The 25,118-nt window shown below is 32.9% G+C and overlaps 4 protein-coding genes across 4 annotated transcripts; all 4 read right to left on the bottom strand.

Moving 5' to 3' along the window:
- Positions 1–708: 708 nt before the first annotated feature.
- LOC106385465 (4-substituted benzoates-glutamate ligase GH3.12-like) lies at positions 709–3,445 on the bottom strand. Its single transcript, XM_013825376.3, has 4 exons — positions 2,990–3,445; positions 2,806–2,904; positions 1,914–2,692; positions 709–1,823 (listed from the first exon to the last, which is right to left on the bottom strand). The coding sequence occupies exons 1-4, from the start codon at positions 3,256–3,258 to the stop codon at positions 1,255–1,257; spliced, it is 1,716 nt and encodes a 571-aa protein (XP_013680830.2). The 5' UTR covers positions 3,259–3,445; the 3' UTR covers positions 709–1,254.
- Positions 3,446–9,962: 6,517 nt separating this feature from the next.
- On the bottom strand, positions 9,963–12,453 carry LOC125591336 (putative nuclease HARBI1). Its single transcript, XM_048765392.1, has one exon. It carries the CDS (start codon positions 12,451–12,453, stop codon positions 11,104–11,106), a length of 1,350 nt encoding a protein of 449 aa, XP_048621349.1. The 3' UTR covers positions 9,963–11,103.
- A 177-nt stretch (positions 12,454–12,630) lies between these two features.
- LOC125591337 (4-substituted benzoates-glutamate ligase GH3.12-like) lies at positions 12,631–15,159 on the bottom strand. The gene is made up of 2 exons (XM_048765393.1): positions 14,666–15,159; positions 12,631–14,579 (listed from the first exon to the last, which is right to left on the bottom strand). The coding sequence occupies exons 1-2, from the start codon at positions 14,932–14,934 to the stop codon at positions 14,474–14,476; spliced, it is 375 nt and encodes a 124-aa protein (XP_048621350.1). The 5' UTR covers positions 14,935–15,159; the 3' UTR covers positions 12,631–14,473.
- A 714-nt stretch (positions 15,160–15,873) lies between these two features.
- On the bottom strand, positions 15,874–18,278 carry LOC106383380 (4-substituted benzoates-glutamate ligase GH3.12-like). Its single transcript, XM_048765391.1, has 4 exons — positions 17,968–18,278; positions 17,731–17,832; positions 16,856–17,634; positions 15,874–16,694 (listed from the first exon to the last, which is right to left on the bottom strand). Exons 1-4 carry the CDS (start codon positions 18,234–18,236, stop codon positions 16,126–16,128), a joined length of 1,719 nt encoding a protein of 572 aa, XP_048621348.1. The 5' UTR covers positions 18,237–18,278; the 3' UTR covers positions 15,874–16,125.
- Positions 18,279–25,118: the final 6,840 nt, after the last annotated feature.

Below are 25,118 nucleotides of genomic sequence, written 5' to 3'. Positions count from 1 at the left end.
AATATTAAAAGGAACCGTTTACATTGATCATGCAAGCAATTACAAGGAGAAGCGATGTAAAGAAAATTAAACCGATATTCATCTTAAATTCACTTGGAGTAAATTCTCCAACGAATAAACCATAAATAGAAACACAAATTAAAACGGCACATAAAAACAAAAGTGCGCGAATCATCTTTCTTGAAATGAGAAATCGGAGGAGAGCGATTTGAATTTTTTTTTTTTTGAGAGAAGATGAAATGTTTTGGATGATGAAATGGAGTGAAAATGAGTTGTATTTATAGATGAAAAATACTGTTCATGACCGTTGGAGAAAGAGGAAATTTTTGAAAAAATTTCTTTGTGACCGGTGGTGTTACATAGAGTGCACTAAAAATCAGTCTGAAAATATCGTATTAAACAGTCAATCAAATCTATAAAATTTCATAAAAGTAAAAATTATGGCAATGAAATATTTATGTTATGACAACAAATCATGCGACGGCTCAGCCGATCAATGCAGAGTAATAAATAAATTATACGGCGGCTCGGCCGACCAATAAATAATAAACAGAATATAAGGCGGCTCGGCCGACCAATAAATAATAAACATAATACAAGGCGGCTCGGCCGACCAATAAATAATAAACACAATATAAGGCGACTCGGCCGACCAATAAATAAATTAAATTACTAGTAAATAATATAGACGGTATTCCGACCATTATAACATAATATAAATAATAGTAGAGGCGGTATACCGACCATTATAACATGGTATAAATGATACAAATAAATTTTACCGAATCGCAGAGTGATCCTGCTGATAACGTGTTATGAAAAGAACTTGTATTTTATTGTATCGCAAAAATTTAAATAAGGGCAAAATTTTATACCCGTAGAATTTATAACACTGATAGAGAGTGTTTATTAGAGGGAGAAGAGAAGGTCGATGTGTGTTTTACAACGAACGAAAACGTTCATATATATATAAGAGAAATTTACCGTGCAAATAGTGCAGCGGGCCCCACACCCTTTTATATTTTCAACATATACGGCTGCCTTATTTCTTTGACTTTGGTAACAATCATTTATTTGTTGACAAACAAACTGTTTCACTTATGTATTGCCCACACGATTTGACAATGACTTTTTGTAACAGAACAGGGGGAAAAGCATCAATCACACACACTTAACCACAAATTACTCCAAATAAGTTTGTTACTTCATTATTCTGCAAGGATCATCATCATATCCATACAGATCATATCTGGATCAGATAGGAGGGGATTTGTCGCTGAAGAACCGAGCAAGAACCTTGTCTTCAAGAACCTTTAAAGCCTCAACAGAGTTTATGCATATAGGTGTCTTGTATTGAGTTATAGAAGCACCTCGGGAGACAAAAAACTCCATGAGAGAATCAAACGTTCCTTTTTGCACAATCCTTACCTCTAGAGCTCCAATCAATCCATCTTGTCTCCTAAGGGTTCTATAACTACTACTCAATGATTCCTCCATGACACAACAATACTCCACCAACACCTTGTTATCAAGTAGTAGAACGTTGGTGCCACTGTTGACTTTGGCTTTGAGTTCCAAGTAAAAAACGTAGTGACCCGGTACAGTGGATATATCAGCATAGCATGTGAAACCCGTCATGATTAAATCCGAAGATTCAAGAACGACTGCCGCACGAGCCAACGCCTTCAAAAGATCTTCTTCAGTCGTTGATTCTACGTAGATACTCAGAACCGTATTTTTTCTACGTACGAATCTGAATTGAGGTGCCTTATTGTAAAATCCAGTGACCTGTAAAACATCTCCCACTCTACATCTGTGTAAACCTAACAAACAACACAAAAATATCATAACAACATTAGTTAAAACATAAACAAGTGATAGTTAGTAATAAGTACAATTGAAAGGGACGATACCATAATAGTTTGTGACCAATGGCTCATAGTAGTGACCTAACTTCACATCCACAAGATCAACAATCTCGCCCTCAGTTCCTCCATCCACACCAACATCTATGAACTCGAAATATGCCATGTTGGGTAGAAATGTGTAGGACACATGTTCCGGTTTGCTTAGAGGATTCAGATTTATCCCGAAAAATGTTTCGGAGGATGCATAATTTTTGGAAACTAGAGGCAGTTTGTTAGAGTAAAACTCTAGTACTGGGATGTATTGAGCCAAAGTTCCTGTAACAATGGTTTCAATGCATTTGGTCTTGGGCCAAAGTCGTGTAATGATACCTTGCCAAGATTCTTGTCCGGTGCATTCTTTTTTGATTAAATCTGCCAGTTCAGGATTTGGTTCTCCAAGGATGATAGAGACAGAATCTCTACAACTAAGGTCGGTGATCCACTCGCTGAGATGACCGGACCTGATATTTCTAGCCAACTCTTTCCAGTACTTTTCAAGAAAATTGATTAATTGAACCAAGACAGAGGGGAACGAAGCACCCACACTTACAACCTCGTCTCTCTGGACAAGACCAAATAGAAGTTGACAATACATACTCTGTTTCTTATCCGGACACCGTATGATCTCTTTCGGGATTGTACTACGTTTTTCCATACTCAAAAAATGTTTGCTCTTCATCAAGATTGTAACAACGGAAGCAAGAGGCAAACCACAAGGAGTTGTGGATATCGGATGAGTGAACCTAAAGATCATCACCTTTCCTTGATTATAGCCAGCTACATGCCTTAAAAACCAACCAAAACTATATCAATCCATCTTCTGTCATGAAAGCCTCAGTCATATATATATAAATAAAAAATTTGTAATTTATCAGGTTTCTGTGTAGAAATTAGTTACTTGGACATAATGAGAGAGTTTAGGGCACCGGCGGATTTAATATTCTCAAAATTGTCGGTCGCTGGAAATATCTTTGGATTCCCACTTGAAGTTCCAGAGCTAACAACCATGTTCTTATTCAATAAATATTTCATATGTAAATATGAAAACTCTTGTTATTCATTGATAAGATGGAGGTGTATACCTTAGGGTAAACGCAGTAATGGGTTCACCCGAAAGTATATCCGAGGGTTCTCCGTTTGCGACACGGTCGATATAAGGCTTAACATCTTCGTAGCTGACCACTGGTACGTTCTTCTTGAACAGCTCTTTGTCGGAGCTCCCCTCGAGAAAACGGCTGAGGTACTCTGTGTTTGCGTTAGCTTTGAGTATCTTGTTCAATACATCATCTTGTATTTGCTTCGCATTTGACGTTAGCTCTTCCAGAACAGAGAGATCACAGCCTTGACTCATATTTTTTTTTGTCTAATTCACCAAACCCATATCAGGGGGTTTCTTTATACCGATGCAAATGTTTAAAAAATGTCAAGCGTGGAAGACGATTTATATTGTTTATACAAGCCAGACTGTACTACACGTGGATCGATTGGAAGGTGGACTAGTCGTGCTTGCTAGTTCAATATATCAACGTGATTTGGATCTGCCAGTATGTCAACAAGCCAATAAGTCAACGTATCCAAATTAAGGCATACAAAGGATCTCTGGTTATTAATACGATTCCAAAATGAAATACAATATTATCATCAATACTTAATTAAAATGAAGATGACGAAACTTCTACATGTAAGCAATTTCGAGTTTGATCAGGATGACAAGATGATGCTAAATGATGATTAATGGTTATCTTTGCATAAATGACTCTTTAACATTATTGTCATTTATACAGTTCAAGGAAGGGCATCAAATATCTTCAAACATGTGCAATATCATACATCTACTTCTGTTAACCATGCATGATGAGGATCCCAATCTATATTATTAAAACATAAGTACCAATTTAAAAATATTCTTACTTCATTAATTAAACTCCTTATTTTTTTTGCTTGTCTTTTTCAGTTGCATTTATGAAATATCCTAAAACGAATAAAACTACCTAATTTATTACTTATTTTTTCAGTTAAATTAATGAAATATGCTTAAATGAATTTAAATTTCCTATTTTATTGTTTGTCTTTTTCAGTTAACTTAATGAAATATCCTTAAATAAATTTGGACATAATGTCATTTAATCAACCAAGAAAACTCATGAGTTATCCTTACGTGCATAATTTTAATAATAGAGATTTTAAAAAACGTGCATCATTAAAATGTTACCTAAAACATGCAGCACTAATATATAACATGCATCAATAAAAGTAGAATTTGACTCATACAATTGTACGGATATTATTTTCAGTTGATTAAATTTAAAAATAATTATTTATTCAAAAAATATTTAAAAATGGCTATGCTTTCAAAAATTATATGGTATTATTTGCTCATAACTCATTTGTCATTTGCTAAATTGTTAGAAATAAAATTTTAGCATAATATAACTCAGTTGTCATTTGCTAAATTTATGGTTTTTATTTATATTTTTTATTAATTAATTATAATATTTTCATGGGTTTTCTGCAAAAAAACCCTCAATGTGGTTTTTTTTTTGCAAATTAATCCGCGAACTCAAAAACCCACGGGTCAACCCTCCAAGTGTCAGTCAAACCGCAATATAACCCTCGGCCGTATTTATGTGTATTTGACTGTGTATAATTTTAACATTTTTTCAATACTAGGTCGTTTTGGCGCTAATTTTTTAATGAAAAAAATTGTTGAACTCGTGGTTTGAAATTTGAACCTTAAATACCATGTGCATGCTATATAACCATCTCGGCCAACAAATATATTTGTTTACTTAACAAACACAATTATATAGATTTCTAAAACAAAATGACCTTGTTTTTCTCGGACATGGGAGCTTGCGTAAATGCACAATGAAAGTGGGGTTCAACAAATTTTTTCATTAAAAAATTAGCGGAGCTTGCGTAAATGCACAATGAAAGTGGGGTTCAACAAATTTTTTCATTAAAAAATTAGCGCCAAAACGACCTAGTATTGAAAAAATGTTAAAATTATACACAGTCAAATACACATAAATATGGCCGAGGGTTATATTGTGGTTTGACTGGCACTTGGAGGGTTGACCCGTGGGTTTTTGAGTTCACGGATTAATTTGCAAAAAAAAACCACATCGAGGGTTTTTTTGCAGAAAACCCTATTTTCATTTTATATTTGAAAGATAAATGAATTTTCTTTCAAACAATATTTTTGTAAATGTATTTTCTTAAAAATAATCAATTTAAATTGTTATTATCATGGAATATAATTATTTTTGACATAATTTGAGTTTTCGTTTACATCAAAACTTATCATATTTTAGGATAATTTTAATTTAAAATGTAATTTTCGTATTTTTCAAATAAATTCTAAAAATATTTTTAAAATATTTATTATAATTTTTTAAATAATATTGAGTTGCATTTCAAATAAAAAGGTAAAGATATTAAAAATATTCTAATTAAAATATGTAAAATTTAATATAGTTTTAAGGAAATGGTCAAAATAAAAAAAATTACACATATAAAAATTATGATTTTTGTTAACTTGGCGGATCATTTTATATGATATCACACATGAATTTTTTTTTCTGTTTTTACAATTATCTAATTAACTCTATATACCCATTTTTTAATATTTTTATATGATATCACACTTTCGTAAAAAAATAAATAGTTTAAGATGCAAAAAAAATATTTACTTAAAATAAATAGTTTAAGATGCAAAAAAAAAGCAAGTGACAGTCAATAATAAGTAAATATTTTTTGCATCTTAGCTACATCTACAGACATAAAGATTTTATTAATTTGAAGGTATTTTTTGAAATCATATCAATAATCTTAAAACTGGCCGTTTTTTTGACAAAAAAAAAACTGACTGTCTTGCTGATCTAGACATAACAAAAACTAGCTTTTGATCCACGTGAACGCGCGGATAGTAAATTTTTTCATGTTCACTTTTTATTTGTTTCTCATTTCAAGTGTTATGTATTTTCGATGTTTCAACATAATATAAATTACATATTATTATATTTACAAAACATATTTTAAAATATTAATGGTGATCATATTATTTCGTGTTTATAATTGGCGTTTGTATCATATATTCATCATAATCTGTTAGTTATATTTTAATGTTTATTATATACTAAATAAATATATGCAAAACATTATTGATTTTACAGTGACAACATCTATATTACTCTACTGAATTAAAGGTTTTTACATAATTTAAGAAGTTTTCTATTAACAACATGTAATATAGATTCTTAAATGATTTTCTAAACGCTAGAACAAATTACCAACAAAAAACAATTGAGATTATAATTATAATTTGGGCTGTCGATAAATATTATTTTGATTTGTGCTAAAATAATATATGATTAATAAAAAGTCCATTAGGGTCCTGTTATTTTTTTTTGGGAACAAACATATCAGTTTTATGTTACCATTATTAGCGAATTGATTATCTGCATCTGTGTAAACCTAAAAACGACAAAATATTAAAATATAATAATCATTACAATTATTAGCGAATTGATTTTCGCAGCACGGAGCTCGCACGTTAAAAGTTAGGACAGTCAATATCGTTTATACCCTTAATGAATTGTATCTATACTATTATTTATGAAGTGATTTAGTTTATTTTTCATGATTTCCATGATTTTAGGTAATTTTACTTATTTGTCATGTTTTAATTAGGTTTAAGTTGAGTCATTAATTTATTAATAGTTTTTAGTTGAGTCCATAATTTATTTTTTATTTTTTTATTTTTAGTTGAGTCCATAATTTATTAATTTAAATAATATAACTATTAAATATATAATTAGATATATAATTATTTTGATTTTGTTTATTTGTCATGTTTTCTATGATTTTAGTCAACTTTGCTTATTTGTCATGTTTTTATTAGGTTTTAGCTTAGTCATTGATTTATTAATAATTTTTAGCTGAATCACTAATTTATTAATTAAAAAAATATCTGTAATGATTTTATATATAATTAAAAACGAATTTTGATTTAATAATATTTAAATCTATATGTTATATTAAAAAAATTATTTTCTTATTTGTCATATTTTATTAGGTTTTAAGCTTTTATATAGACCATTGATTTATTATTAGTTTTTAAATGAGTATTTATTAATTTTCACAAAATCCGTAATAAATTTTTGTATATAATAAAACACGAATTTTATTTCCATAATGTTAAATTTATATGTTATATTAAATAATTAATTATAAACTAATATACTGAAATTGTGAAAAGTGATTTAGCTTATTTGTCATGATTTCCATGATTTTAGGTTATTTTGCTTATTTGTCATGTTTTAATTAGATTTAAGATGAGTCATTAATTTATTAATAGTTTTTAGTTGAGTCCATAATTTATTAATTTAAATAATATAACTATAAAATATGTAATTAGATATATAATATTTTTGATTTTGCTTATTTGTCATGTTTTCCATTATTTTAGTCAATTTTGTTTATTTGTCATGTTTTTATTAGGTTTTAGCTTAGTCATTTATTTATTAATAATTTTTAGCCGAATCACTAATTTATTAATTAAAAAATATCTGTAATGAATTTTATATATAATTAAAAACGAATTTTGATTTAATAATATTTAAATCTATATGTTATATTAAAATTCTTATTTTTTTATTTGTCATATTTTATTAGGTTTTAAACTTTTATATAGGTCATTGATTTATTATTAGTTTTTAACTGAGTATTTATTAATTTTCACAAAACCCGTAATGAATTTTTGTATATAATAAAACACGAATTTTATTTCAATAATATTAAATTTATATGTTATATTAAATAATTAATTATAAAGTAATATAATAAAATTGTGAAAAAATATTTAAAAATTAAGAAAATTATTATATATATCTATACTATTATTTATGAAGTGATTTAGCTTATTTGCCATGATTTCCATGATTTTAGGTAATTTTGCTTATTTGTCATGTTTTAATTAGGTTTAAGCTGAGTCATTAATTTATTAATAGTTTTTAGTTGAGTCTATAATTTATTATTTCAAATAATATAACTATAAAATATGTAATTAGATATATAATTATTTTGATTTTGCTTATTGTTTATGTTTTCCATGATTTTAGTCAATTTTGCTTATTTTGCATATTTTTATTTGGTTTTAGCTTAGTCATTGATAATTTGTCATGATCTCCATCTTTTTAGATAATTTTCTTTATTTGTCATGTTTTTAATAAGTTTTAGCTAAATCATTGATTTATTATTTATTTTTAGCTAAGTTACTAATTTATTAGTTTTAAAAATACTCTTAATGAATCTTATATGTATTGTATCAAATTTTATTTTAGTAATATTAAATTTCTATTTTCTATTAAAATTTAGTTAGTTTTTCTTATTTGTCATATTTTATTAGGTTTTAGACTTTTACATAGGTTATTGATTTATTATTAATTTCTAACTGATTCGCCAATGTAATTAATTAAAACAGTACCTTTAAAGAATTTTATCTATAATTAAAAACGAATTTTATTTTAATCATATAAAATATATATGGTATATTAATATTAAATAATTGTTTCTAAAATAATATAATAAAATTATCAAAAAAAATTAAAAATAAGATAATTCTTATATATAATTTGTTGCTATTTGAAAACAATATTTTTATTATAAAAGTTAAAAAAGATACAAAAATTATAATTAAATATTATTCAAGAAAAAATATTTATATAAAGATATTTTCTAAACTATTTCTAAGATATGAGTGTTTTAAAAAAATTTCCACAATAATAAGTATATATTTTGATAAAATATTTGACATATATAAATACTTTGATGTTTGATTTAACTATCTGAAAACATAAATAATAACTTATCATGCTGGTCTTAGATTAATAAGACATAAACTAATAAGTATTGATAAGAAAATTATGACCGCATGTGCCGGCAAAACACCTAATATAATTTATTATATAAAAATTAATATTAACAATATTAGATTTATATGTTATATTAGATAATTATTTATAAATTAGTATAATAAAATTCTTAATTTTTTTTTAAATACGATATTTCTTATATATTGTATTGTTATCTAAAAGAAATATTTTAATATTATAAATTAAAAAAACTAAACTATTAAACGATTTATCATTAAATTTTAATATATTATTTGCGAAGTGATTTTTCGCAACGGAGCTCTCGTGTTAAAAGTTAGGACGGTCAATATCGTTTATACCCTTAATGAATTGTATTTAATTTATTATATAATAAAAACAAAACTGATATTAATAATATTAGATTTATATGTTATATTAGATAATTATTTATAAATTAGTGTAATAGAATTCTTAAATATTTTTTTAAATAAGATAATTCATATATATTGTTTTGTTATATAAAAGAAATATTTTAATATTATAAATCTTAAAAAACTAAAATCTTAAACAATTTATCATTAAATTTTAATCAAGCAAAAATATTTATATACAGATATTAAATAATATATTCATAATATGTGAGTACCTTTAAAATTTCAATACAATAATAAATAGTGCGGGTAAACTTAAAAAAACTTTATCATTTATAAAAAAAATCAATATTTAATTAATTATTAAATATTTCAAAAATGTGAAAATAATTCATTCAAACGGTTTTTAAATTGATAATATATCTATATACTATCTTTTGTAAAATTATTAAGTCCGCAAGTGCGGGCAAAACACCTAGTAATATAACATAATAAGAAAATAATTAAAAAAATACTCTCTGTGTTCGTAAAAGTATGATGTTTTACTGAATTTTGATGTTCCAATATATAAGATGTTTTCATTTTTCTAGGTAACTTTTATTTTATTAAAAACTGTGTACCCAATCATATTTTAATAGTCTGTTTTGTAATTGGTTGAATACCATTAATTTATAGTTTCAATGATACTTTCTGGACAAAAAGTAGTTTTCTTAATATGTGTGTTTCTACCTAAACATCTTATATTTAGGAACTATATATATTATAACAAGATTATAGCTACAACAAAAACAAGTAATCTCGATGTAGGTAAATGATAAGTATAATTAAAAGGGGCATTACCGGAAAAGTTTGTGACCAAGGGCTCATAGTAGGAACCTAACTTCACATTCACAAGATCAACAATCTCACCGGTGGTTCCTCCATCGTCATCAACTTCTATGAACTCAAAATATGACATGTTGGGTAGGAATGTGTAGGACACATGTTGTGGTTTGCTTAAAGGATTCACATTTATCCCGAAAAATGCTTCAGATGATGCATAAACTTTGGAAACTAGAGGTAGTTTATTAGAGTAGTAATCCAATGCTGGGATGTGTTGAGACATAGTTCCCGTAACAATAGTTTCAATATATTTGGTTTTGGGCCAAAGTCTTGTAATTATACCTTGCCAGGATTTTTGTCCGCTGCACTCGTGTTCAATTAGATCTGCCAATTCAGGACTCGTGTTCAATTAGATCTGCCAATTCAGCAATTAGATCTGCCAATTTTCTTGAAAAGTACTGGAAAGAGTTGGCTAGTAATATCAGGTCTGGTACTGTCAGCGACTGGATCACCGACCTTAGTTGTAGAGACTCTCTACAACTAAGGTCGGTGATCCAGTCGCTGACAGTACCAGACCTGATATTACTAGCCAACTCTTTCCAGTACTTTTCAAGAAAATTGATTACTCGAACCAAGACAGAGGGGAACGTAGCACCCACACCTACAACCCCGTCTCTCTGGACAAGACCACATAGAAGTTGACAATACTTACTCTGTTTGGGATCCGGACACAGTGTGATCTCGTACGGGCTTGTACAATTTTTTGCCATGCTCGGATAATATTTGCTCTTTAGACCATGATTATTGCTAGGACTAATTGTCTGGTCCTTAGATTAATTTATTGTTATTTTGAGGTTAAGGACCAAAGTTAAGGACAATCCAAAAAAATTAGATTATTGGTAGGACTTTTTGATGTTTCTTAGTAATGACATATAGAATAAAAATTTAAAATAAGTAATGACATATAGAATAAAAATTTAAAATAAAACATATAACATTAAAATTGAAAACATGAGAAATTTACAAAATTGGGAAAAAAATTACAAACATGAAAAAATAAAAAAAACAAACATTTTATTGAACTCATAGAAACTAAACGTTGGATTTTTTTTTCCCGTCCAAGTTTTTCTAAACATTGTAGTTAGGGAGATGTCCAAATTTAACCCATATATTTTCAATCAAATCTTCTTTTAATTGTTGATGGCCTTGTCTATCCCGAACTTCTGCTCGACGACCCAATATAGTACCAAGACTTTTAGTCCTCTTGACTACAAATGTATGATCCACATCTTCTCCTTGTTGAAATTCTGAAGCGTGTTGAGTGTATGAATCTCGTTCATCTTCGACAATCATATTATGGAGTATTATACATGTCTTAATAATATTTCCTATTTTGTTTTTATCCCATAAATTAGATGGATTTCTAACAACGGCGAATCTAGCTTGCAGGACTCCGAAGGCGCGCTCAACATCTTTTCGGACAGCTTCTTGTTTTTTAGCAAATAAACAATTTTTTGGACCTTGTGGTAGTCGGATAGATTGAATAAAAGTAGCCCATTTCGGATAAATGCCATCGGCGAGATAGTAACCCAAATGGTACTCACTTCCGTTGACATAGAAATTGACTTGTGGAGCGTTTCCGTTAATAATTTCATCAAAAACAGGTGATCGATCAAGAATATTAAGATCGTTCATAGTACCTGGAGCTCCAAAAAACGCGTGCCAGATCCAGAGGTCCGATGAAGCTACCGCCTCCAACACAATTGTTGGTTTTCCGGTTCCTCGTGAATACATTCCTTTCCAAGCGGTGGGGCAATTCTTCCACTCCCAATGCATACAGTCGATGCTTCCAACCATCCCTGGAAATCCACGTTGTTCTCCAATGTGGAGTAGTCTTTGCAGATCCTCCGGGGTGGGACGTCTTAGGTATTCATCGCCAAACAAGTGGATTATTCCGGCGGTAAATTGGTACAAACATTTTCGAGCTGTTGTTTCACCAAGTCGCACATACTCGTCAACTGTATCAGCCCCACCACCATACGCTAATTGACGAATTGCTGCGGTACATTTTTGGAGCGGAGATAGACTAGCCCGTCCGACTGCATCTTCTGATGGCTGAAAATAGTCTACATGTGTAGAGAGACGATGCACAATACGCAAGAACAATGGTTTGTTCATTCGGAACCGTCGGCGGAATATATTGGGTGGATATGTAGGAGTTTCAGAAAAATAATCATTCCAAAGCTTCATGTGGCCATCTTCTCGGTTTCTCTCGATAAAAATGCGTTTTTTTCGCTCTTTTGGTTCGGGAATAATATCAGGGATTTCAAAAAATTCTTCAAATAGGGTTTCAAATTCATCATCATCATCATCGTTGTGGTAATGATAATGGGATGAAGAAGCCATAAAAATTTTGAAAAAGAGAAAATATGTTTTGAGAATAGGTAGAGCAGTGGTGAATTTGAAAGAAAGAAACATACGCTTGTACTTATAGACTATAAGAAATGTAAACAAAATGACCCGTGATGATTATTGTATAACAAAATTTGAAAGAAAGTATCTGACTCTTTGATTTGCTAGAAGAGGTCACGAGATTTGTTTACGAGCAATGTGACGTCGGTACAGAGTCACGGGCTAGAAGAGAGCAAGGGGATGTCGGTACACTTATTTGGTCATTACAAAGTCATCACATCACAAACTAACACATTACACGGTCATGTTCATCACAAAGTCATCACATTACAAAGTCATCACACGGTCATGTTCATTACAAAGTCATTACACATAACTCATTCATTCGAAGCAAATAAAGCACATTACAAAGTCATGTAATAGAAAGGAGACCATGATTAACTAAACCATGAGCCACGTACCTATTAAAACTAACACAATAACGATTACACCTACAAAATATTCAAAGCCAAAGCCATTGGTAGACGTTGATTTCTTATTACCTAACTCAGACACTAGCTTTTCTACCCTTACCATTTTCTGCTCAGTCTCGTATTGGAGATCCTTTATCTTGTTAAGCTCTGTCCGGTAGTCGCTCATACCGGCAAGATAATCAACCTTCTCAGCCAACTGAAGTGTGTGAGTATCCCTGGTCTTATCAAAAGTTATTACAGATACAACAACACTAAACCTATCAACTGTACTTTAACTAGCTCATTAAATTCAAAGTGTATTTGGTTTCAATCGAACTAACTCAAACCTTAACTCTAAATAATCAGATTCAATAGAAACGAGAGTCTCTAAATTATCAGTCTCAATATTTCCAAAGAATCATATGCAATTCTTGATACAAGTTAAACCGAAAACAAAACAAAAAAAATTCAAATAACATGGAGAATCAATATATAACAGGAATTCAAATGATACTAAATGAAATCAAGCATCAAAGCCAGCTAATTTTTTTAATGAAATCAAGCATCAAGCATCAAGGCGTTTGTACAAGCAAATTGCAGTCACAAATGACAGTCACAAACAAGCAAATCGAGCATCAAGCATCAAGGCGTTTCACCAACCACCAAGGCGTTTCACCAAGCAAATTGCAGTCACAAACGACATTCACAAACAATCAAATCAAGCAAATCAAGCGTCAAGGAGTTTGTACAAGCAAATTGCAGTCACAAACAAGCAAATTGCGGTCACAAGGCCAGCTAATTTTCTTAATGAAATCAAGCATCAAGCATCTATGCATGCAAGGAAGACGAAACAAAATTAACAAAACCGTAATTCTATTTCATTTACAATCACAAACGACAGTCCCATGAAGAAGGAGGAACACATACCTCGTTTAGGTTTGAATCGCCGGAGAAGCGTCGATGAGGCAGCAGATCGATTGGGGATGTCGATTCGTCCTTGAAATCTCCGGAGGAGCTTTCGCCATGACGGATCCCAGAAACGGAGGATACAAATCATCAATGACAACAAAATCATCTAAATCCGATGAAGAAGGAGGAACACATACCTCGTTTGGGTTTGAATCGGCGGAGAAGCGTCGATGAGGCAGCAAATCGATTGGGGATGTCGATTCGTCTTTGAAATCTCTGGAGAGGCTATCGCCAAAACTATCGCCGCGGAGAAGAGAGAATCAGGAGAAGGGTGAAAAAAAAGACACGGTGCGACTTTCCCAACCCTATTTCGACTCCCAATTGAATGCTGCCACGTCCCTCGTAAGGACGAAGCCCAACGTCCTAAATTAAGGTCCGTTTACAATGTTATTCAGTCTTTTTGATTTATTTCTCGACCCAATATTAATAAGGACGGGCTTTGGGACGAACGATAATCGTGCCCTTATGAAGTTCGTTAGCGCGGGAGCAACAGGCAAACCACAAGGAGTTGTGGATATCCGGTGAGTGAAACTAAATACCATCACCTTTCCTTGCTTATAACCATCTACATGCCTTTAATATCAACCAAAAAGATATCAATCAATCTTAGCCGTCAAAATAATTACATGGCAGCACATGAAAAAAAGGAAGCATGTAAATATTAATTAGTTGGACATGACGATAGAGCTCAGTCCAAATCCGAATAGCGTATTCTCAATGAAGATGTTGTTCGCAGGATATATCTTTTGATTCCCACTTGAAGTTCCAGAGCTAAACAACCATTAATTACAACAATTTTATAACTCATTGATTCAACAAATCATTCATATGTAAATAAGATGATGTAAAGTGTATACCTTCGGTTAAACGTAGTAATGGGTTCGCCAGAAATGATGTCCGAGGGTTCTCCGTTTGCCACACGATCGATGTAAGGCTTAACATCTTCATAGCTCACCACTGGTACGTTCTTCTTGAACAGCTCTTTGTCGGAGCTCCCCTCGAGAAAACGGCTGAGATACTCTGTGTTTGCGTTAGCTTTGAGTATCTTGTTCAATACATCATCTTGTATTTGCTTTGCATTTGAAGTTAGCTCTTCCAGAACAGAGAGATCACAGCCTAGACGCATATTTGTTCTTTTAGATGTATGTAACACCAACCATATCAGGGGTCCCTTTATATCGATGCAAAAGTTTTTAAAAACGTCCAGCGTGGAAAACCATTTATATTGTTTATACAAGCCAGACTGGACAACGCGTTTATCGATGAAAACGTACTAGTCGTGCGTGCAAGTTTAATATATATACCAGATTTGGGTATCTGCCAGTAGGTCAATGAGTCCGATTGAAAACCTACAAAGCATCTCAGGTAACAAACCTAAAATGAGTATCAGGTAATCTACTCGGAAGCTTAGAATGATTTCAAACATTAATATTCAAAAAAGTATTCATATTAAGCCTTTTTTCAAAAAAAAAAAAGTATTCATATTATTATATATTTTATAGTTATTACTTAAATTAATTATTATATGAGTATATATAGCTATTAGATTAACTGTTTGCAAAATAATCTTAAGTTTATCATTTTTATATTTAAATATGTTTTTTTATAATTTAAAACTACTGTATATGTATGGCCACCATACATATAAATTATATTTACGGTCATTGGCCATGCTCTTTATCTGTCAGTATTTTCAGCTTACACCTCGAGAGACTATTGCTATTCAGCATTATTACCACTTGTGTCTTACATGGAAATTCTACTTAACCGAGGGACAACCGGCACCTCTAAAGGAGAAAACATCGTTTGTGCTGCAAAGGAGAGCCTCAAATCATCATCCGAGACGGTTTCTTATAACCGCTTTCGCACTCTTTCAGTTGGATACGTTAACAGTTTTAAGGTTTAGAATGAAGTTTTTCTATAAGTTTCTTCTCCCCTTTAACATTTCTATCATTCTCGTTGTAGTGTTATTAGTTATTTGTCTTTCCGTCTAGTTTCTTTCTGGTTGTAATAGTCTATTTTTTTTAGATATGTAGTTTAATCGGTTGGTGTTCAAAAATAATAATAACAATGATGCTTCACATGTCATTGACGGAAATAAAAGTAGTGTTTCAAATGCGACGCAAATACAAGAGGATGTAGACCAAGATACTCAAATTAAGCTAACACAAGAAAAGCACACAACACATAAACCACAAATTTCTCCACAAAGAAACCATTCTCACCAAATAACTACGTTACTTCATTATTCTTCAATTAGGCAATCTAATTGTTTTTGGTGGCAATCATCACCATAGACAAATAGATCATATCTGGATCAGATAGGAGGGGATTTGTCGCTAAAGAACCGAGCAAGAACCTTGTCTTCAAGAACCTTTAAAGCCTCAGCAGAGTTTATGCACATAGGTGTCTTGTATTGAGATATAGAAGAACCTCGGGCGACAAAAAACTCCATGAGAGAATCAAACGTTCCTTGTTGCACAACCCTTAGCTCTAGAGGTCCGATCGGTCCATCTTTTACCCTAAGTCTCCTATAAAGACTACTCATTGATTCCTCCACGACACAACAATAATCCACCAACACCTTGTTATCAAGTTGTAGAACGGTGGTGCCACTGTTGACTGTGGCTTTGAGTTCCACGTAAAAGACGTAGTGACCCGGTACAGTGGAGATGTCACCAAAGCATGTGAAGCCTGTCAAAATCAAATCCGAAGATTCAAGAACGACTGTTGCACGAGCCAACGCCTTTGAAATATCTTCTTCAGTTGTTGGCTCTACATCGACGCATAAAACCGTATTTTTCCTACGTACGAATCTGAATTGTGGTGTGTTATTGTAAAACCCAGTGACCTGTAAAACATCTCCCACTCTACATCTGTGTAAACCTAAAAAACAAAAAATATTAAAATATAATAATAATATAATATAATAAAAGATAATATTTTAAAAAACAAAAAAAAAACAAAAAATTATAACAAGATTAGCTAAAACAAAAACAAGTAATCTCGATGTAGGTAATTGATAAGTATAATCAAAAGGGCATTACCGGAAAAGTTTGTGACCAAGAGCTCATAGTAGGAACCTAACTTCACATTCACAAGATCAACAATCTCACCGGTGGTTCCTCCATCGTCATCAACTTCTACGAACTCAAAATATGACATGTTGGGTAGGAATGTGTAGGACACATGTTGTGGTTTGCTTAGAGGATTCACATTCATCCCGAAAAATGCTTCAGATGATGCATAAACTTTGGAAACTAGAGGTAGTTTATTAGAGTAGTAATCCAATGCTGGGATGTGTTGAGACATAGTTCCTGTAACAATAGTTTCAATATATTTGGTTTTGGGCCAAAGTCTTGTAATTATACCTTGCCAAGATTTTTGTCCGCCGCACTCGTGTTCAATTAGATCTGCCAATTCAGCATTTGGTTCTCCAAGGATGGTAGAGACGGAGTCTCTACAACTAAGGTCGGTGATCCAGTCGCTGACAGTACCAGACCTGATATTACTAGCCAACTCTTTCCAGTATTTTTCAAGAAAATTGATTACTCGAACCAAGACAGAGGGGAACGTAGCACCCACACGTACAACCTCGTTTCTCTGGACAAGACCACATAGAAGTTGACAATACTTACTCTGTTTGGGATCCGGACACAGTACGATCTCGTACGGGCTTGTACATTTTTTTGCCATGCTCGAATACTGTTTGCTCTTTATGAAGCTCGTTAGCGCGGGAGCAACAGGCAAACCACAAAGAGTTGTGGATATCCGGTGAGTGAAACTAAATACCATCGCCTTTCCTTGCTTATAACCATCTACATGCCTTTAATATCAACCAAAAAGATAGCAATCAATCTTCGCCGTCAAAATAATTACATGGCAGCACATAAAAAAAAGGAAGCATGTAAATATTAATTACTTGGACATAACGGCAGAGCTTAGTGCATAGCCGAATAGCTGATTTTCAAAGTAAATGTTGTTCGCAGGATATATCTTTTGATTCCCGCTTGATGTTCCAGAGCTAAACAACCATTAATTACAATAATTTTATAACTCTTTGATTCAACAAATCATTCATATGTAAATAAGAAACTCTAGTTTTTTTGGAACAAGGAAACTCTAGGTATTCAATGATAAGATGATGTAAAGTGTATACCTTCGGTTAAACGTAGTAATGGGTTCGCCAGAAATGATGTCCGAGGGTTCTCCGTTTGCCACACGATCGATGTAAGGCTTAACATCTTCATAGCTCACCACTGGTACGTTCTTCTTGAACAGCTCTTTGTCGGAGCTCCCCTCGAGAAAACGGCTGAGATACTCTGTGTTTGCGTTAGCTTTGAGTATCTTGTTCAATACATCATCTTGTATTTGCTTTGCATTTGAAGTTAACTCTTCCAGAACAGAGAGATCACAGCCTTGACTCATATTTGTTTAGATGCCTGTAACACCAACCATATCAGGGGTTCCTTTATATCGATGCAAAAGTTTAAAAATGTCAAGCGTGGAAAACCATTTATATTGTTTATACGAGCCAGACTGGACTACGCGTCTATCGATTCGAAAATGGACTAGTAGTGACTAGTGCGTGCTAGTTTAATATATAAACCAGATTTGGGTATCTGCCAGTAAGTCAACGAGTCCGATTAAGGGTCCGACTGGTTTAAACGCAGCGGTTGCGGTTGCGGGAGTTTGTGGATGCGGATAGTTGTGGTTTCAAGCATTTTGTATGACTGGTACAACGTTTGAAAATTATTGCGTTTGTGGGATATTCGTGACTGATTGATTATAAGATATTGCAGCAGTTTAATAATAAATTACCTATATTAACATATTATAACATTATAAAAATATAAAAGCCTACAAAGCATTTCAGGTAACAAACCTAATAGGATTCCAGAATGAAAGATAATGATTGGTAAGTGCTGTGAGTGCTTTCTACTGCTCATTTGTTTTCTACATCCACTTTAATTTACCAATCATGCTTTAAGAAAAAATTTAAAGCTACATCCATAAAAACTAAAATAGGAAACAAAATAGCTTTGAAAATCAATTTTTCTATAGCTTTATATTTAGTGCTCTGTAAATAATTAATCTACAGCTGCAGCAATAAAATCTACAACTATTATTGTAAAGCCAAAAAATAAAAGCCACAGCACTTACCAATCATCCCAAATATCAGTGTTCGCTATACGGTATAATCCTTGCTTAGAATGATTTTAAACATTAATATTAAAAAAGCTAAAGTTTTAATATTATTATATATTTTTTTATTGTTAATATTTATATTAACAATTAATTATTTTATTTATTTATTTATATGAGTCTAGCTATTAGATTAATTGTTTACAAAATAATTTTAACATAAAAAATCTACTAAACCTAGGCACAACCGGCACCTTTAACGGAGAAAACACTAAAAAATCTACTAAACCTAAGGACAACCTAGGGACACGTTCATCGATTCCTTTGCAGCACAACTCGATGACCGTGTTTTCTCCGTTAAAGGTGCCGGTTGTCCCTAGGTTTATATTACAGGCTGGGAAACTGGTCGATGAGATGGATGGGCGATGGGTCGATCTTATCGGTAAGGATGAAAACCGGATGGAAAGATGGTGAAGATGGCCGACTTGCTGTTCTTTTTAACCCAATCTAACCTGGAAACAATGAAGAACAATGAGTTTATGAATATTTAAAATAAGAACAAGAACTAAACAGATAAAGAGATGGAATGGTTTATGGATAGATGATTGAAGATGGAAGATGGATAGATGATGTTGGATAGATGATGATTGACTCTCTCAATCCGTGGGTTTGATTGACTCTTTCAATCTGGAATAACACTGGCTGTTGAATCACACAAACAACCTATGCTAGACGAATCAATAGAACACAAGAATCACTCAAGTATCCTAAGGACATATTTCTATTCAAAGACTCTCTTTGATAAAAATAAACAAACTGAATATTATTTCTTAAGGATTGAAAGGTGATTTACAATGAAGACTAGACAGAGCTTATATAGGCTCGTGCCTTGACTTAGCTAGAAAACTAAAACAAAGAAAGAAGCAAACAAATAAGGAAAACCGATAAAACTAGTCGTTGGAAGATATATTGGATCCAAAAGCTTTCTTCAAGGGATTTGATTCTGGTTTTTTATCTGGACGGTTTGAGGGTGTAGGTAATCTTCTTGGGAACATCTTGAATGCTGAAGACTTGGCCGAAATCTTTGTAGTCTTGGCTTGAAAAGAGCTGTTGGAAATTGATGGGCAATAATTCCAAAAATAGCTCCAAAGATGGCAAGTCTGATCTTGCTTGAATCCGTGTGCTCTGGTGAGGGATGGTGCATCTTAAGACTCTTATACATGTAAGGAATGCTACGCTGCAGCTTTGATGGCTTGGTCGTTGGTCACTTATTCTCCAAAGTGGGGATGCATCCAATTTAGGAAAGTTCCTAAACAATAAGATCCTCCTGATCATGTGGGCTCTGGTGCATGGTAAGAACTCTTCTACTCCTTCTGGATCGTTGGATATACTTATCAGATGCTTAGAAACCTCTCCTGGTCGCCATTGTTTGGTTTGACTAAGATTGAACCGGTGAGACTCCAAATTAGGCAATTGCAGAACTGGATTGACCGGTTTAGGGAACTGGGCCATAACTCCATATTTCCGTGGAATTTTCTCCTCATTCTTGGCTTGTTGGAAATATAATAGATCCATCTTGAATTACATGCTTTGTTTTGGGTCGGAACGCTTCTTGGTTGGGCTTGAAACGACTTCTAAACTCGGATGCTCGCAGATGGACGGGCTGGAGAATCTCCGGTTTGTAAAATTCATATCTTCTTGGTTAGAGTAGCTTTGAAGATTATTCAAACTTTTCTTGACTCCTTGTTGAGTGTAGAATGCATGAAAATTGGTTTGATGGTAAAATTCTTCATGGTTGGTAAGATACGCCTGTTTTACTGAACACATATCCTGGTTAGTCTTTTGGTTATCTGATTGGTGCAACTGGTTGGCCTCTGGTTCAGGTACTGATTTGATGGCCGCATCATACCCTCTCCCTTGAAAAATTTTTGACCTCGAAACTGGATAATCTGCACCAAGATAGAGCAAGTCAGGTTTCATCCTCCTTTGAGATTCTAGGACCTTACCTTGGAATTTGATCGATTTGATCTTTGATGGCATATCTGGTGGTTCTCCTTTGGGTAGGAACGACATCACTACTCCTCTGCTTTGGTTTGGCACTCTGATGGGTGGTGTTTGATCTCCTGGGTCGTATGGAATCAAGGTGTGGCTGTGGACAATTTCTTGTTTTCTCTTGGCATATAAACACCTTGTACTCTCCTTGTGGGGATCATACATATGATCTTTAGTCTCTGTTCCTGAAACAATTTCAACACTTTTGGCAGGAAACAAGTGAATTATATCTGGATTTGAAAATTTATAAATAGGAAAAGTAAAGTTTAGATTTACCCAAATTGTTTCAGCAAGTTGAAGTATGATTTGCTCTTTTACAGCTTGTGTACTCTTGTTGTTTCTTGTAACTTCTTCAACGTTTTTTGGACAAGTCAGGTGCTGTCCCTGGTTCTCCTTAAACTTCTCACCATTGTCTGGTCGTCCATCAACTTGTCTCATTCCTGTGTCAAAATCTTTTGGCAAAGACAAGTGCATAATTACAGAATTTGAAAGCTCTAAGGGAACAAGAATATCATTTCCTTTGGTTGGTTCTTCTTTAATGGACTCATCATGCCCCTTAGTACCTGTATAAAAATCTTTTGACATAGACAAGTGCATTATACAAGCATTGGAAACAAACAAATTAGACTGAATTAAACTATCACTTATTTTTGATATTTCAGTTTGCTCTCCTAGTGATGTTTCTTTCAAGGTTTTCTTAAATGGACAAACAGCAGCAAAGTGCCCACGTTTATGGCATCTATAGCAAGTTGGGTTCTTGGGTTTCATAAGGTCAGAAGACTTACCTTGGTTTGATGTGTTCTCCTCCTTGGGTTCTAGAGTCTCCTTGAGCTTTTGACACATCTCTTGTAACTTTTGCAGTTCAGGTAAGGGTGTAGTGATTGGCTGTGGCTGAACCTTGTTTAAGTGAGCCGGCCTCTTAAACCCTTCTTGGTGTGTAAGTAAACTAGAGGATAACTTCTTGGGTTCATGGTCGTGAGCCTTCTTTGGTTTAGGAACAGTATGCGGTTTTGGTGTAGACATTACTTTCCTCCTTCTTGCTTGACAATGGAACTTTGATGTGGCATCTACTTGGTCTTGATACTTCTCTGCAAACTCTTTATACATTCTAAATTTTAGGTCTCTCCAATCTACCACGGGCTGGTTGTAGGTGCTTGGACTGCTCTCCTTTAGCCACCATTTGTAAGCATTCCCCGTGAAGGCTTGGACAGCTTGTGATAGCTTCTTTTCTTTGTGAATGTTGTTGGACCGCAGCCACTTCTCCATGTTAATTTTCCAAGTCAAATACACCTCAGGGTTCTTGCTGGAACCTGAAAACACTAGAGTGTTGGATGTATAAGCAGAATCTTTGCTTACTCCCTTCTTTTGGCCGGTTGGTGTTTGTTGAGCTCTCTTTGTGCTGATGGGTTTAGGTTTGGCTGATACACTATATGGGGCACATCCATAGCCTACTGCCTTCTCTGCTCTATTTGTAAGGTTGTAATCCTCATACAACTCGCCCTCCTTTTCCCCACCATAATCTGTCCATGGACTGCTTGGTCTTGACCAAGAGTATTTGATTGGTGTGTCTTCTTCATTCCATCTACTAATGGACCTGGAGAAACTTTGCTCAAGAGACTCTGGTTCATCTCCAACCTCCTCATGATGGCGTCCATAACTGATTTCAGAATCAGTTTCATAACAAGACTGGTGTTCTTGGTCTTCTCCATCATCACTTAAGTCATCCGGTTCTTCTCCCCAATCTATTTCTGAGGTATTGACCTCACTTAGATCATCTTCTTCATACTCCATAGCCTTAGAATTGATGTACCTTGCAAGATAAATATATCAAACTAGTGGCTTAGATAGCTGACAGAGCAAATGAACAAAATAAGTAATGAAACTTATGCAAAACTGATAGATATGCAAATAATGGACCAAGTAAACTAAACTAAGTTGAATATTTTTTTTGTTTGAATGCAGGCTCGTGATAAATCAAATATGGAGTAATAATAAAACAAAAGTCATGAAAAATATGGAAGCAAGAAATAGCACTGATTTTTTTTTTTTTTTTTGGTATGAAATGCAAACAACTCTATGAATGAATGCAAACAAACCTAAATGGATTTTTTTAATGCACAATGATATGCACGAAATACACTATAATGAGATGAAATTATTCAAGCAAATATGAACAATAATGATAAGAAGAAAATGCAATGACAATATATTTTTTTTTTACTTTTCTTAGAATGGAAGGTGCAGAAACAAAATATGCAAATATGAAATATGGTATGTAAAATTAGAAAATAACTGAAATATGATTCTTATAATTTTTTTTTGAATGCAAGAATGATATGCACGAACTAAGGCAGACTGATATGAAAGATGCAATTTTTTTTTTTTGAATTTTCTTGATTTGGGATGCAAAAACCGAAAAGGGAAACAATTCTATAAAACTAATGCAAATAAGACTAAATGATTTTTTTTTACCAAAGAAAGCACGAAATATATAAAGGAAAACAAGAGAAATAAATTTTTATTTTTGGTTTTTTTTTTAATTTATAGAAACAAAGAAAATGATTTTTTTAAATGCAAATGAACCGAAAAAGGAAACTACGAAATGAACTAATGTAAAAAAGACTAAATGGTTTTTTTATATATATATATATTTAAATTCACAATATAACTACTATATGGTATGCACGAAATGGGTATGAAACAAATATGAGATTTGTTTTTTTTTTAATTTCAAGGATGCAACATAAATGAGAGAAAAAAAATCCAAAATGAGAGATCTTATGGTATGCAAAATTAAATATGGAAAGGGGAGCTGGGGGGAAATGAATGCAAACAACTAGACTAATATGTCAAAGGAATTTCGTGGATCAAACTAACAAAACTCTTTCTCTTTTTAATTTTCTTTTCTCAAGAACACAAAATGCAGAAATTCAAACTTGAAGCAAATAACATTTTTTTATGATTTTTTTGGTTTTTATAAATGAAAACTAGCAAGGAATGAAAAGAACAAAGATAGATGTGGATTGATATCACCTGATATAGGAGCTTTAAGCTCTGATACCAAATGTTACAGGCTGGGAAGCTGGTCGATGAGATGGATGGGCGATGGGTCGATCTTATCGGTAAGGATGAAGACCGGACGGAAAGATGGTGAAGATGGCCGACTTGCTATTCCTTTTAACCCAATCTAACCTGGAAACAATGAAGAACAATTAGTTTATGAATATTTAAAATAAGAACAAGAACTAAACAGATAAAGGGATGAAATAGTTTATGGATAGATGATTGAAGATGGAAGATGGATAGATGATGTTGGATTGATGATGATTGACTCTCTCAATCCGTGAGTTTGATTGACTCTCTCAATCTGGAATAACACTGGCTGTTGAATCACACAAACAACCTATGCTGTACGAATCAATAGAACACAAGAATCACTCAAGTATCCTAAGGACATATTTCTATTCAAAGACTCTCTTTGATAAAAATAAACAAACTGAATATTATTTCTTAAGGATTGAAAGGTGATTTACAATGAAGACTAGACAGAGCTTATATAGGCTCGTGCCTTGACTTAGCTAGAAAACTAAAACAAAGAAAGAAGCAAACAAATAAGGAAAACCGATAAAACTAGCCGTTGGAAGATATCTTGGATCCAAAAGCTTTCTTCAAGGGATTTGATTCTGGTTTTGTATCTGGAAGGTTTGAAGGTGTATGTAAGATTCTTGGGAACATCTTGAATGCTGAAGACTTGGCCGAAATCTTTGTAGTCTTGGTTTGAAAAGAGCTGTTGGAAATTGATGGGCAATAATTCCAAAAATAGCTCCAAAGATGGCAAGTCTGATCTTGCTTGAATCCGTGTGCTCTGGTGAGTGCTAGTGCATCTTAATACTCTTATACAAGTAAGTAATGCTTCCAAAACGCTGCAGCTTTGATGGCTTGGTCGTTGGTCACTTATTCTCCAAAGTGGGGATGCATCCAATTTAGGAAAGTTCCTAAACAATAAGATCCTCCTGATCATGTGGGCTCTGGTGCATGGTAAGAACTCTTCTACTCCTTCTGGATCATTGGATATACTTCTCAGATGCTTAGAAACCTCTCCTGGTCGCCATT

Source organism: Brassica napus, chromosome C8 (assembly GCF_020379485.1).
Source record: "Brassica napus cultivar Da-Ae chromosome C8, Da-Ae, whole genome shotgun sequence".
In the NCBI taxonomy this organism is placed as follows: Eukaryota; Viridiplantae; Streptophyta; class Magnoliopsida; order Brassicales; family Brassicaceae; genus Brassica; species Brassica napus.
This window is presented reverse-complemented; position numbering and strand designations above follow the sequence as displayed.

Coding starts and splice junctions, on each gene's coding strand:
- LOC106385465 (XM_013825376.3), bottom strand. CDS start 3,258: ATGAGTCAAGGCTGTGATCTCTCTGTTCTGGAAGAGCTAACGTCAAAT. Junction 2,905..2,989: donor ATTACTGCGTTTACCCTAAG/GTATACACCTCC, acceptor CATGGTTGTTAG/CTCTGGAACTTCAAGTGGGA. Junction 2,693..2,805: donor AACTCTCTCATTATGTCCAA/GTAACTAATTTC, acceptor TTGGTTTTTAAG/GCATGTAGCTGGCTATAATC.
- LOC125591336 (XM_048765392.1), bottom strand. CDS start 12,453: ATGTTTCTTTCTTTCAAATTCACCACTGCTCTACCTATTCTCAAAACA.
- LOC125591337 (XM_048765393.1), bottom strand. CDS start 14,934: ATGCGTCTAGGCTGTGATCTCTCTGTTCTGGAAGAGCTAACTTCAAAT. Junction 14,580..14,665: donor ATTACTACGTTTAACCGAAG/GTATACACTTTA, acceptor ATGGTTGTTTAG/CTCTGGAACTTCAAGTGGGA.
- LOC106383380 (XM_048765391.1), bottom strand. CDS start 18,236: ATGAGTCAAGGCTGTGATCTCTCTGTTCTGGAAGAGTTAACTTCAAAT. Junction 17,833..17,967: donor ATTACTACGTTTAACCGAAG/GTATACACTTTA, acceptor ATGGTTGTTTAG/CTCTGGAACATCAAGCGGGA. Junction 16,695..16,855: donor CTTGGTCACAAACTTTTCCG/GTAATGCCCTTT, acceptor TTTGTTTTTTAG/GTTTACACAGATGTAGAGTG.